General features: G+C 32.8%; 1 protein-coding gene across 1 annotated transcript; it reads right to left on the bottom strand.

The window, feature by feature from the left end:
- Positions 1-206: 206 nt before the first annotated feature.
- On the bottom strand, positions 207-10154 carry LOC139513493 (microtubule-associated protein RP/EB family member 3-like). Its single transcript, XM_071302064.1, has 7 exons — positions 10025-10154; positions 9150-9188; positions 8687-8793; positions 8208-8367; positions 5697-5806; positions 4887-5039; positions 207-306 (listed from the first exon to the last, which is right to left on the bottom strand). Exons 1-7 carry the CDS (start codon positions 10149-10151, stop codon positions 265-267), a joined length of 738 nt encoding a protein of 245 aa, XP_071158165.1. The 5' UTR covers positions 10152-10154; the 3' UTR covers positions 207-264.
- Positions 10155-14400: the final 4246 nt, after the last annotated feature.

Below are 14400 nucleotides of genomic sequence, written 5' to 3' on the forward strand. Positions count from 1 at the left end.
CAAAAATCAAAAATCATTTTTTTTAAGAGTTGTATATTGTAGTTGATATAGTATTTTGTACTGTGTGGGATTTATTTCTATTGTCTTTTTTTATGTATTTTATTTTTTCTCGACATGCATGAATTACAGAGACTAGTTGAAGATCAACCATTTCCATGAAACATTAACAAAAGACATAAAATCAAAGAAATCAATTGTATTTTCAAAGAAATTAATCAAAAGTCTATTAGATAACTATCTGATTCCCTTAGGTACTGTAACGTGTCAGTATTCTTCATATTCCTCCACTGGTGGTTCGAATCCATCCTGAAGCAAAACACAATTAAATTGTTATTTCATTAATTATTGATTGAACCCGACAGTATAAGCGTGGAGATAAGTAACTTTGAGATAGCATTAAAAAAACTGATAATTCTTTGTTACGATGTGATTTTTATAATTAAGGCTATATACCGGATTTGTAATAACATAAGCCACACGAAGGGTGCCACATGGAGAGCAGGATTTGCTTACCCTTCCGGAGCACCTGAGATTACCCCCAGTTTTTAGTGGGGTTCGTGATGCTTAGTCTTTAGTTTTCTATGTTGTGTCTTCTGTACTATTGTTTGTCTTTTATGTTTTAGCCATGGCAGTTTGTTTTCGATCTGTGAGTTTGACTGTCCCTCTGGTATCTTTCGCCCCTCTTTTATATTGTTGTTGTTACTTGTAGCTGGTTTGACAATGTCTGATACTGATAATATTGTGTAAAGTTGATTTGCAAAACATATTAGGTTTGGTCCCTTACTCTTAGTGTGGTCAATATGAGAAAAGATTAGCTACATGTACTGCTTGATAGTGTTCATTCCATCTAAGTCGATATGTTTGAATAAAGTCTGAAACCGTGTCAGTTGGTGGTTTTTTTTAATGTGCCTGTCGTCCAATGTTGATAGCAGGTGTTTATGTTTTACCAATTAAAATTTAAATGACATTGTATATAATGGAGCAGAAAATTGTCAAAACAAAAATATTCGAAAGACAAAAAATCTAATGCAAGGGAAACGAAAATCAGACGATAAAAAAAACACCGAACTCTGAACAAGAGACATCCTGGCATTGTAAGCAAGTCAGGAACCTGATGTTCAGTGGTTGCCGTTTGGTGGTGTGGTTCGTAAGTGTTTCTGTTTTTTTTTTCTTAATAGATCACGGCCGACACTCGGCTAACCGAGAGATTGGTCGGTTAATCTATATTGAGTATGCGGCTATATCGGCAGTGGGTCTGTTAATCGGGTTGGCTATACGTCTGTTAAGAGTAAAACGCACAATTTAATGTTAAACTCGATCAAATATACAGATTTTTGGCATATTATAAGAATTAAATCAAAAAACGAAAAGTGTCTGACAAAATGATATCTATCAAAGAACATTTTCCACCTTTAAAAACATTTCATAGTCTGCGCAGTTTTCAGTAAAAGTAAAAGGCGTCGCGCAAGTATGTAGTATTTATGATTACACGCATAGCAATTTTTTAATAAAAGGCGAAACAAACAATTTTAGATATCATTTAAAAGACACAAAATACTACTTTGGTTCTTAAATATAAATTAACATTAGTAAATATTTCATAATTGTAATATAACGTGAGTAATACCACGTTTTAGTGAAAATTATGTGAATAAAGTCTGTTAATGGGTTGGACAATTGAAATTGTGTCAGTTAAGAGTTATTTAGCCACGAAAATAGTTGTGCTACCTTTATATTTTCCCATTGAAAATGTTAAAAATGAGATGTTCTTGAGTAAAAAAAAATATTGTAAGGGTTCCGCGGAACCCAGTGTCTCGCCTACTTTTGCTGTAAATCGCAGGCTCAACAAAAATGAGGAAAAAAATCAATAAAAATATTCCTCTTGATACTATCTTATGATTGTAAGAAGCTTCTGTCCAAGTTTAGTAAAAATTTAGGATAGTGAATGAATCTAATAAATGTTTTGAAAACTTTAACTACAGACTGTATAATGTTAACTGGTAGAAAATCTAAGTCCATTTAAAAGTAAAATACAGAATAAATGGAGTTATCTTTTTACAATATTTAATTCTGGATACTATCTTATGATCATAAATAAGCTTCTGTCCAAGTTTGGTACAAACCCAGGATAGTTTAAGAAAGTTATTAAATTTTTAAAAACTTTAACCACAGAGTGAATGTAATGTTTCCCCGCAGAAAAAATAAGTCCATTCAAAAGTAAAATACGGAAAAAAAAGGATTTACTTAATTACAAAATTTACTTCTCGATACTATCTTATGATCATAAACAAACTTCTGTCCATGTTTGGTACAAACTAAGGATAGTTTAAGAAAGTTATTAAAACTTTAAAAACTTTAACCACAGAGTGAATGTAATGTTTCCCCGCAGAACAAACTAAGTCCATGATTTATAAGTAAAATACGGAAAAAATGGAATTTTATTTTTACAAAATTTACTTCTGGATACTATCTTAATATGATCATAAACAAGCTGCTGTCCAAGGTTGTTAGAAATCCAGTATAGTTCAAGAAAGTTATTAAAATTTCAAAAACTTTAACCACAGAGTGAATATTTGTGGACGCCGCCGATGACGACGACACCGACGACGACGGAATGTAGGATCGCTTAGTCTCGCTTTTTCGACTAAAGTCGAAGGCTCGACAAAAAATAATAATACGATGCAACACTATCCTTCCAGTAAAAGCATTTTTATTTTGACTTTCTTTTCATTTTACTCAAGAGTGTGTCACTTCAATATAGCGTGATCTGGGTTGGTCGCTGGAATATGCATGAATTTATTATTAACGATTTCAATCAGCCTTGATTTTTGTGTCTGCTCAAAGTAGCATGTTCTCAAATCCGATTGAACGTGTCTTTCTAATACAACACAGGGTACATATATAACGTGTTGCCGTTTTCATATGCACATGACATTTGTCACTGGACGTTTAGGTGGTACCCAACACTACAGGGAGATAACTCTGTAAAGTCAGTGATACGTTTTAATTACGTTGAAATTTTTATGTTTCTGTTAAAGGTTCAAATTAAATACTTTGTCAAAATTTTATCCAAATTAAACGAACCACATTGATTTTAGTGAAAGTGTTCGGTACCACCTTAATCCTAATTCCTCAGCATCATCAAATTGTTTTTTTTTCTTGTATTACTTAATCATCTGTTGTTTACAAATCATTCTAAAGAAGTAAATGGAAAGGAGCGAATGCAGCTACATTTGGTTGTATTAAAATTAAATTCATTTTATTCCGTTTAGTTCCTTTTCTACATATGTGCAGAGGAGAACTGCAGGTGTCCACATGTAAACGTCAAGCATTTGTCACCAATATGAGTACATCGCAATCCGTTACTGTTTCAACACCCAGGGGGGTTCCATGTCTTTATTCTTAAACAATTTGTTTTCTTCTCTTTTTTAGCAATGCATCACTCTCAACTGTCCTTATCTTTTATTTTGTATTCTGTATCTCCATCCAGATTCTCGTGTATACCATGAGGGTACGGATTGGGGAGGGGGGGGGGGTTGTTTATTTCTGTATTCTTTAAATGGTTATGTTACTTTTCTCTACATTTTATTTATCTTACCCATTATTCTTTCTCTATTCTTTATATTTAGGCATCCCAATATACTGATGTTTAGTTACATTACGACGTTAATCTCTGATTTATATACTGGTTACCAATGTAGATGACAAATTGGTGTCATTCATGACAATTAAACAGAATCCACATGATATATGCGACCATTCACGGATAAAATCAATTTTACTTTAATTTAACACTTTTTGAAACCATTTTTATCAATTTTCAATATCCATTGCCTACATTGTTATTGTTCATGTGTTTTGTTCCGTATATTTTATGTTCCATTGCTCATGTTTTGTTTCCGTATATATTTTATGTTCCATTGCTCAAGTGTTGTTTCCGTATATTTTAGCCGCTCGTCTTGAGCCTACCAAATGAACACACCATAAAGTAATAAAATTATACTTTTATTGTCATTCATAACTCTTAACAGACTAATTAACAGACCGGGTTTTATACATCCGACCCATTAACAGACCAGGTTTTTAATAAAGATTGATTTATGTCACCAAAATACAGATTTTCGTGTAGATTTTTCACAAAATGATATCAATTTGGTTAACACTCATAATGCCTGTCTTTTTTCGATGTTCAAAATAGTGCATGCAAGTAAATTCAACCCAAGTGTCATTTTGTGTACATTTTGTGTGTGTAAAATGTGTATAAATTTACTGATGAGTAATTTGCCTTTTCATTTTATAGATCGTACATAGAAGCTAGAAAAATAATAATTACACCACTGGATTCAGTACATTGAATAGTTTTGTCAGACATAAATATTTTTTATGATAAACATATATTTAAAAGGTTATACAATGAAACATTCTGAGTTTTCAATGATTTTCTCGATAACACCTGATTAACAGACTTTAGCCAACCCGATTAACAGACCCACTGCCGATATAGCCGCATACTCAATATAGATTAACCGACCAATCTCTCGGTTAGCCGAGTGTCGGCCGTGTAGATTAGACGGTTGATATTCCTTTTTTAATGGCTAAACACTTACTAACATTGTTGGGCCCTTTACAACATGCTTATCGGTGCGAGCCAAGGTTCCGTGTTGAAGACCACACTTTGACCCGTAATGGTTTACTTTTTTTCAAATTGTGACTTGGATAGAGTTGTCTCATTGAAAACTCATAGCACATCTTCTTATATCTATTACAATCCGAATGCGCAAATGGTTAAAACTTAAGTCGTATCTAATTACCCATGTAATGTTCTTGAATATTCATCAAAACACAAAAGTTATTTATTCATTCTTTAATAATTCCATATAATTTACCTCATAAGCACAAAGCACGTCCATTACATGCTTTGACATTGGCTCATCTTCATAGTCTTCAGATTGGCATAATACTTCAATTTGACGTAACTTGTCGAAGTAGAAGTCTCGCTCTTTTTCTAAGGATTCCTTATCCATTTTAACCTCCATAATCTGGTAAAATGAAACACTATTACTCAAAGCAATAATATATATATGACCCGATTTATTCTAGTTGTTTTAAATTCCTAGGGAAAGTTGGTCGTCAATATGCATTTTGGCCTCGGTTTGGATTCGTTTTGATGCTCTCGAAAGATTAATCAATTCGTTCACTTTGAACTAGGTTCTGGATTTTAAAACATTTTGATTTAGAGCATTACTGAAGAGAATTAACTTTTTAAATACGCATTTGGTGTAGTAAAATTGATATCGTTAATGTTCACTACGACATATCTACGGGTGGACTGTTAGAGTCTAAGGGTACACTAGTAAGCAGCCCGGTAGCAAGTCTTTTTTTTTTTAATATTGGCATCATTGTAGACCGTTCTTTGACCTATAATGCAAATACCTTCATAAGTTGTGACTTGGATGGAGAGTTGGCACATACCACATCTTCTTATATCTATCAACATTATTTCAAATCAAGAAACGTATCTGATAAAAAAAATCTCTAATTCGTTGTCGTTATTCTTAAAGTTCTTTTAATTTCTTTAAATTTGTTAGTTTATTCTGTGGAACTCTAGTTGCAAGTTGTCATTAGCACTTTGAATCGTACCACATCTCTTTATTTGTTCTTCAGTTATTTTTTGTTTTGAATTAACTAATGCATACCTGCTGCCTAAGTTCTTCAAGTTCTACATCTAATTCACTACTAGGTCGACCTCCAGATTCCACTCGATAAGTGGATGTTGATGAGGCTGAGCTCTTGTTTGAGTTTCTTGCTACAATATTTCAAATAATTCCTTTAGAAGACCATGTATAGGGGTATTTTCGAGATATTTCTTTAGAATAATTATGACAAAACTACGTCTGCAGCAGTTTATTTTGTTTTTTTCCAATACTAGTACATTATTTGCGTATGATGACCCAATGTCATGGAAAAAAGATAGTTCTTCATGAAGCTGACCATTCATAATACACCATACTATTTTGTCAATACTACTGCTTGCCATAATTTGAACAGATTGGCATTTGTGACTTTGTTGTTTTTATTGTCGATTTAAAACGATTTCAGTTAAACAATAAAGGCCGTACATGAAATTAACACTTAAATATAAATTTCGTGGGACCAGAGCGCTGTTCAGACTTTATCATCTCTTGGACCACTCACACCAAAAGAAATGAAACCCATGGATGTATAAGTACGCAGAAAATTCATGAAAAAAGGCTACAAAACCTTTGAATAGACTTATTAAGAAGGGATATAATTACGATACTGTTGTCAAGTCATTAAAGATTGCATATTTTGGCGTTAATATTGAGTCACTGATATAAGGTCTTTGCATCGGAACTAAACACATTTATTCTAAAAACAGTTGTTGGCATGACACGGGTTATGTTCTTCTCATATATGTTATGATGGTATGATACTAAACCCCTAACGGGAAGGATTGTGCCTGATGTTCATATGATGAAATCATAATCTTTCAGTCAGTTTAATTGAAGTCTGGGGCTGGCATGTCAGTTAACTGCTAGTAGTCTGTTGTTATTTATGTATTATTGTCATTTTGTTTATTTTCTTTGGTTACATCTTGTGACATCAGACTCGGACTTCTCTTGAACTGAATTTTAATGTGCGTATTGTTATGCGTTTCCTTTTCTACATTGGTTAGAGGTATAGGGGGAGGGTTGAGATCTCACAAACATGTTTAACCCCGCCGCATTTTTGCGCCTGTCCCAAGTCAGAAGCCTTTGGCCTTTGTTAGTCTTGTATTATTTTAATTTTAGTTTCTTGTGTACAATTTGGAAATTAGTATGGCGTTCATTATCACTGGACTAGTATATATTTGTTTAGGGGCCAGCTGAAGGACGCCTCCGGGTGCGGGAATTTCTCGATACATTGAAGACCTGTTGGTGACCCTCTGCTGTTGTTTTTTATTTGGTCGGGTTGTTGTCTCTTTGACACATTCCCCATTTCCATTCTCAATTTTACATAAAAGAATTCATCTTAGTTCCACTTTGTTGGGCATATAAATGTGATAGTAGTATGATAATTAAGTATTTTGATGTGTCATTATATATCATATAGTTTAACATGTACACATACTCGTTCTACATTAAAAGTTAATAAAAATACAACATTTGCTTCTTATAATATTAAGAGTTAATAAAAAATACAACATTTGCTTCTTATAATATTAAGAGTTAATAAAAAATACAACATTTGCTTCTTATAATATTAAGAGTTAATAAAAATACAACATTTTCTTCTTATTAAGAGAGCGGGTAGGAGGGGTCCTGATCCCGAAATCCCGGGCTTAAAAACAGGAAATTCCGAGGTCCCGTATGTACCGACATCCCGAAATTCAAAAAAAGAATTCCCGGATCCCGAAAAGGTCAATCCCAAAATCCCAGAGTCCGGATAAAGGTCCTACATGTATCCCCTTCTATTATAAGAGGTGTTGGCATAGTTTTAAAATTCTAATGTAAATAACAAGTCTGCTCTGTTAGCTTAAATTCTAGTAGTATAAATTACATATGTAATACAATTTACGTTATACTTTTATATTATTTTTGTAAAATGATTATAAATGTACTATTTAAGAAATAGTTCCTTCATGTCATGCGTTATGCTCATTTTAACATGGGTAGGCATAATATTTGTCGATATTTTACACTGAGCGTGAGGGGGTGTAAAATGTGGTCAAATATAATGCCTACCAATGTTAAAATGAGCATAGAGCATGGCATGAAGGAATTATTTCGATTCTAATAGGACAAATACAGAATGTTTATAGGTCGAAGCGTACGAAAATACCGTAAAAATGTTTGGCTTTTCCCGTTTCCTCCCCGAGGAGTCAGTGCATTACATTTCGTATTTGATAAGTTTAAAAACTACGAGCAGGATAAATACATGTTGTTTTATAAAAATATATATATAATAAAAGTTTATTTTAGCTGCTTAAATGTACATATTTAAAAGGATAATGATGGAAATAACGTTAATATACACAGTAAGTTCTTGCATGCGCATGTGTCATACATATTTTGTGCTCATTTAAACACGGCTTTGTTTACAAAGCGTAATAAGGACGTCATATTAGAATTCGAAATTGCTTAATGAACTCTTACTTTGCTGAGCTAACTCCCTTTGGTGTTCTGTTTCCTCTAAAAAGTACTTACATGATCTCTTTGATCGTCTGGCAATGACAGACTGTGGTCTATCTTGTGGTTGGCTGTACTTCATACCTCTACAGTTTGCATCAAAGTACAATTTGAACCATTGAACAAATTCAAAATTATCTTGAAACCTTCCCTTTACCAAGCGCTCGACTGGAATTATCTAAGTACAAAGTAAATTAAATTAATTCCTAGGGTGCAATGCTAAGTATGTATAAATGGTTAAGGAATTATAGACATCGGGTACATACTTGAAATTAGAATAATCATTTAAAGCTTAAAAATGAAAATGTTGATTGAATAATACATATTGTGCTATTAAACACTTCCATTCTTCAAGTTATGAAATATACATTATACTGAGCAATTCAAGCTGCTGTTTAACCTAAAATTAATTATAAGGATAAAATTGAGAATGTAAATGGGGGAAATTTCAAAGAGACAACAACCCGACCATAGAGCAGAAACACCAATGAGCTTACCTTGTCTGTTCCAGTTTTATTGAAGGCATTCTGTAGAATTTTGAAGTTATTTATAAATTCATGCTCTAGTTTGGTCTGTATTTTGACTCTTTGAAGTGGTACTTTACCTATATTACAAGTATGTAAAAATAATATGAAAAAATAGAAAATATATTATTCAACATTTTTGATGACTGTCAGTTTTGACCAACTTAATCAGTGCATGCCTCGATCTATAATATTGATCTAAGTGACTTATCTGGTTTTGACTTTAAATTTTTAAAAAACAGCTGTCGTTTAGTGACTTGCGTTACTCTGCCAACCTTTATTCACACCTTTAATTTAATTTTTTTAGACTGACAGATTCTGTTTTATCAACAAAAAATACGTTTTATAATATTTAAGCTGCAGTTACTAGTACAAATGTATCATACTTTTTTGTCGTGTATTGGTAGAGTTTTGGAAAGTTTTATTCAGTACGTACCAGGAAACAGTATATCAACAGCTTGACAATAAGCAGCACCTGTAAAATAATATATGCTTCGCTGTTACTTACTTTTGTTTTTATGTTTTAGATGACAAAATACTACCGTTCAAATTTAGTATTTACAAAATTAATGTGTGTACATGTATGTGTCTGTAACAAGTCAGGAGCCTATAATTTAGTGGTTTGCGTTTGTTGCTCTGTTTAATATTTGTTTTTCGTTCAATTATTTTACATAAATTAAGCCGTTAGTTTTCTCCTTTGAATTGTTTGACATTTGTCATTAGGGGCTTTTTTTGGCTGACTATGCAGTATGGGTCATTGTTGAAGGCCGTACGGTGACCTATAGTTGTTAATTTCTGTGTTATTGGGGGTTTTTTTTAATAAAAAGCTGTCTCATTGGCAATTATACCACATCTTCCTGTGTATATGTAGCTAAAACATTTATGACAGTATACATAATAGCCTTGCAACCATTCCTTAGGGAAATGAGGGGTTTTAACCTTTTACTTCTCCGTGTCCTTTGGGGTTTTTTAAATATATTTCCTTTCATTTCGTAAGTTGGGTCAAAGTTCCTATTTTTTATACCAAGCAATATCATCAGTGCGACATACGAAATTTTCCACATGTAATAATTGTTCTCTAAATCTACTATTATTGTTCACAGTCACAAATTTTAAAGGTTGGAAAGGATGACTGTAATGTAACACGTTCAACTATAACGTTTCTGAAGTTTTCATTCTTGATTTAAGATCAATGTGTTGTGTGTTCATTTTGCCAGACTGCCTGTTGATATCTACCTATTTCAAAATACGTCACTCTAAAATTTCAATAATAAAAAGCAACTGTTTTTAGCACATACAAAGGTGTACTACCTGTACTCAGCTCTTCAATCTTGTTGTAGTTGGTATTTAAGATACTATTTATCCAATGAATGATGTCATTTCTACTCAGATTATGGGAATTATGATTGTTAGTTAATCGTACGTTGATTGCCGTCATTTTATTTCTGAAATTAAAGTTGATAGTCAGTGTATAGAATCAAAATTCTAAAAATGTAAGAAATACGTCCTGTTGTCAAATACGTTTACATTTTAAAGCAAAGATTCCCTCTTCAATGACAATGTTTTGATCATAAATTCTGAATAACATTAAACATTTTTCTACGCGGATTTCTTCACTAGTTCTTTGCTAGAAATCTGATTCCATTGCCAGAAAGTATTTTCGGGTGAGTGATACCATCAAGAAATATATGTCACCATGCTGACACACAAAGGCCACTTTTCGAGGTCCGATGATCTTCGATTAAGAAAGAAAAGCGCCTATACCGAAGTTCCAATTTGTTTTTATTTATAAATTATACAATGTTTTCAGCAGAAGCAAGCGAAGGTACGACATAAAAACTTAAGTTTAGATACAGATAAAGATAAAGAAAAACATATATGATAAGTAAATTACATAACAAGTAGCTTTTTTTATTAAACCCTTCGGAACTGTTGGTACTCAATGCCTTTCAATTTTGTATCATTATACTTTATTTTAACTGGTTATATTTGGTCAAAAGGAGAAACTACTATATATATATACTTCCTCACACAAGATGAAACATTGTTTTACTTTTCCATTAGTGGCGGATGCAGACTTTTCATAAAGGGGGGGCACTGACTGACTTAAGGGGGTGCACGCTCCAGTAATGCTCTAGTGATTCCCTTTATAGTCAACCAAATGTCTCCAACGAAAGGAGCGCCAAAACTTAAGCAGTACAATCGGATAACAAATTGGCACAGTTAAACTCATGTTGGTTTAGAAATCAGACCTTATTTATTTGTTTATAGTTTTTTCATGAAATAATGAATAGATATCAGAAGATGAGGTATGAGTGACAATGAGACTACTCTCCATCAAATTGGCACAGTTAAACTCGTATCGGTTTTGAAATCGTAGCTTATTTATTTGTTCATAGTTGAAATAATGAAATAATGAATAGATATCAGAAGATGGGGTATGAGTGCCAATGAGACAACAGTTAAACTCTTATCGGTTTTGAAATCAGAGCTTATTTATTTGTCCATAGTTTTTTTTATTGAAATAATGAAATAATGAATAGATATCAGAAGTTGGGGTATGAGTGCCAATGAAACAACAGTTAAACTTTTATCGGTTTAGAAATCAGACCTTATTTATTTGTTTATAGTTTTTTCATGAAAAAGGGAATAGGTTTCAGAAGATGAGGTATGAGTGCCAATGAGACAACTCTCAAAGTCACAATTTGCAAAAGTCAACCATTATAGGTCAAAGTAAGGCCTTCAACAGGGAGCCTTGACTCAAATGGACCAGCAAACTATAAAGGGCCCCGAAAATGACATGTGTAAAATCGTTCAAACAGAAAAACAAACGGTCTCAATTATATAAAAAAAACGAGAAACGAGACACACTTATGAATCACATGAACGACAACCACTGAACAACAAGTTCCTGACTTAGGACAGGTGCTAACAAATGCAGCGGGTTTAAACGTGTTAATAGACACCAACCTCCCCCCTAACCTGAAAGAATAGTGTATCATCACAATATAAAAAGACATAGTCTATACTTGCTGCTTTCACAACCCTATTTAAATACTCATTTAACTGGACTTACTGTTGGTTGTTTATCTCAATAAGAAATTTGGTAATGTTGAGAACTTCAATAAATCGATATTCTTTGTTATAGTGTTTATTAATCGGTGAAAATGTCAGTTTCTTTTAAACTTCATAAGAAATTCTTCCTAGATATCGTAGGGAATTTTCTATTTTTCGCTTGTCCGGCAACGCGGTTATTCGGTTCTCTTCAATTATGGGGTTTGAATGTTTTGTTCGATATCTTCCCCCTTTTTTAATTCAAATCGTACACAGTTTGTGCGTGTAAAATATGTACGTGTACCTTTAAAATGACCTTTCACGGATAATTAAAATAATTATTTGTTTTTTAAGCTTTATCATAGAGAAATATTTCGTTATCTACAACATATAAATTTGAAAGATGGACTTACCTATAGGCTAACCGTATGTAGATACAAAACAAAGTATTAAAAATTAATTAACAAAGTATGTCGATGTGTTTGCTTCAGTGATTTGCAGCCAGTATTAATTGCTTCTACTACTTGTGTTACAACGTACATGTATGAATTATTTATATCTTTATGGTTCGTTAATGCATAACTCGAACGATTTCATTTCCTAGAATAAAAATTTCTACTAGGTCAAGCTGTATTGTTCTTCAAAAAGAACTAGTCCAGCGTTAATCAGCTAAATCTCCTGAGTTTTAATCAATTATTTATTGTATTTTTAAGTGTTTACATTGATTTTTACAATTATTTCTTGTAACTTTTTATTTAATCTGTAAAAAAGTTTTATTTTTATTGGAACTTTAATTATTAAAGATGTCAATTGTTTTGATTTATTGTGGCTTCGTTTACAGAAGCGATGTTCATATGATCTTTATATACACTACAGCTTGGTCTGCCCACCTGTAGGAGTGGGCATTCAATTTCTTTTGTATCATCTAAAGACTTGCAAGTACAATCACTTAAAAAAAGCAGATAAGCATTTTTAATCAATACTAGAACACACCCGTGATATCGCGGGTCCGCGACTGATATATAACTATGCGTATGCCTTATTTTAGTATTGGTATTGTTATCTGATAAAGTCATGCCGATTATAACATGTATAAGGTGCACAGTTTTCTCTGCTTTCAAAATCTTTCTGTTTGAACCCGTCGACCAGGAACCTATCAATTATTAGTAATATTAATAATTTGGAAAACAAAAGGGCCTGGAATGGAGTATTTCAGTATACAGCAAAATTCTAAATCTACACTGTTTGGTGGTGCGCCTGTCAGATGTGGAACGTACAGATAAGGTAATAGATAACAGGTGAATATACTATTGGTATCGGTGTCGGACTCGATCCGGAACTTCTTAATTATTGGCAATATTAATTACGTGGAAAACAAATGGGCCTAGAGTGGTGTAATTTTTAATCAACACCATTGTACTATATTAGTTATATATAAAGTTGAATTCTTTGATTCATCGTTTTTACGTGATGACGGCTGACAAATTGGACCTCGTAATTTTAGTATTATAGATTTTTTTACAAAAAAGAGATTATAGCTAGAGTGGGCACAGGTGGACTGCCCACGGTGGGCAGGTGGAAATAGCAAAATCCACACAGGCTGTTGTGTATATCAAAAATTATGTTTAAGATAAAACACATCATGAATTTTCTTTAATGAACAAGATTTTCAGAAATTTTTATACATAATAAGTAAGATATATATAATTAACTAACCACTTTCATTCGAATATAAAAAATTTAGTAAAAAAGAACTGACAGGACCATCGTCAAAAGAAAAAAGATGAAAAGACCAACAACAGTCGTTGCACATTACTATACAGAATGACTGAGCACAACGAAATCAAAATACAAAAAGGAAATCGGTTCTCCAGAACGGTTTGATAGTTCTTGCTTTAGTTATAGCGACACACTTCGGGTAAATTTTGCTGATAAGTTGCAAGAGGAAAAGAGATTGTGTCTACAAGTAGAACATATAATATTCGGTATGGGCTTTGCTCATTGTTGAAGGCCGTACGGTGACCTATAGTTGTTAATGTCTGTGTCATTTTGGTCTCTTGTGGGCAGTTGTCTCATTGGCAATCATACCACATCTTCTTTTTTATATATAATGATCATTTGTGACACGGATATTTCATAACGTTCAAACGAACCATGATGGTGTCCGAAAAACTTTACAAAATGGCTTCGAGTTTATCATCTGGTACCCTTACTTCTAAGCAAGAACATCTAGCAATGAAAACTTAATTGGAAGCACAAACCCTTGGGTATCGCATCATTTTGAGATATATACTAACAAAGTACCTCGTAACAAGTGTTTCGCCAATAACCTTTTTCTTAATTTCCCTCTTAGTGATTTAGTAATAATGTTTGTTCTTTCATTTTCCTCTTTGAAATAAGTTGTTTGGTACTATTTTTTTTTATTTTTTTTTTTATTTTCTTTGTGACAAATGAAGAAAATGTAGCCTGGAACAATTTGGGTAGTCAGACCAAGCAGTGCACACCCACGTGTTTCAGAGTAGCAAGTTTCTGTACGTCTAAATACAGTTCTGCTATAATGTTATATACTAATCTGGTCTAGGGATGTTCCATACTCCAAACAATCTCTAAACACCTTTAGTACCGCGCAGAGA

This window comes from Mytilus edulis, chromosome 1 (genome assembly GCF_963676685.1).
Source record: "Mytilus edulis chromosome 1, xbMytEdul2.2, whole genome shotgun sequence".
NCBI lineage: Eukaryota > Metazoa > Mollusca > Bivalvia > Mytilida > Mytilidae > Mytilus > Mytilus edulis.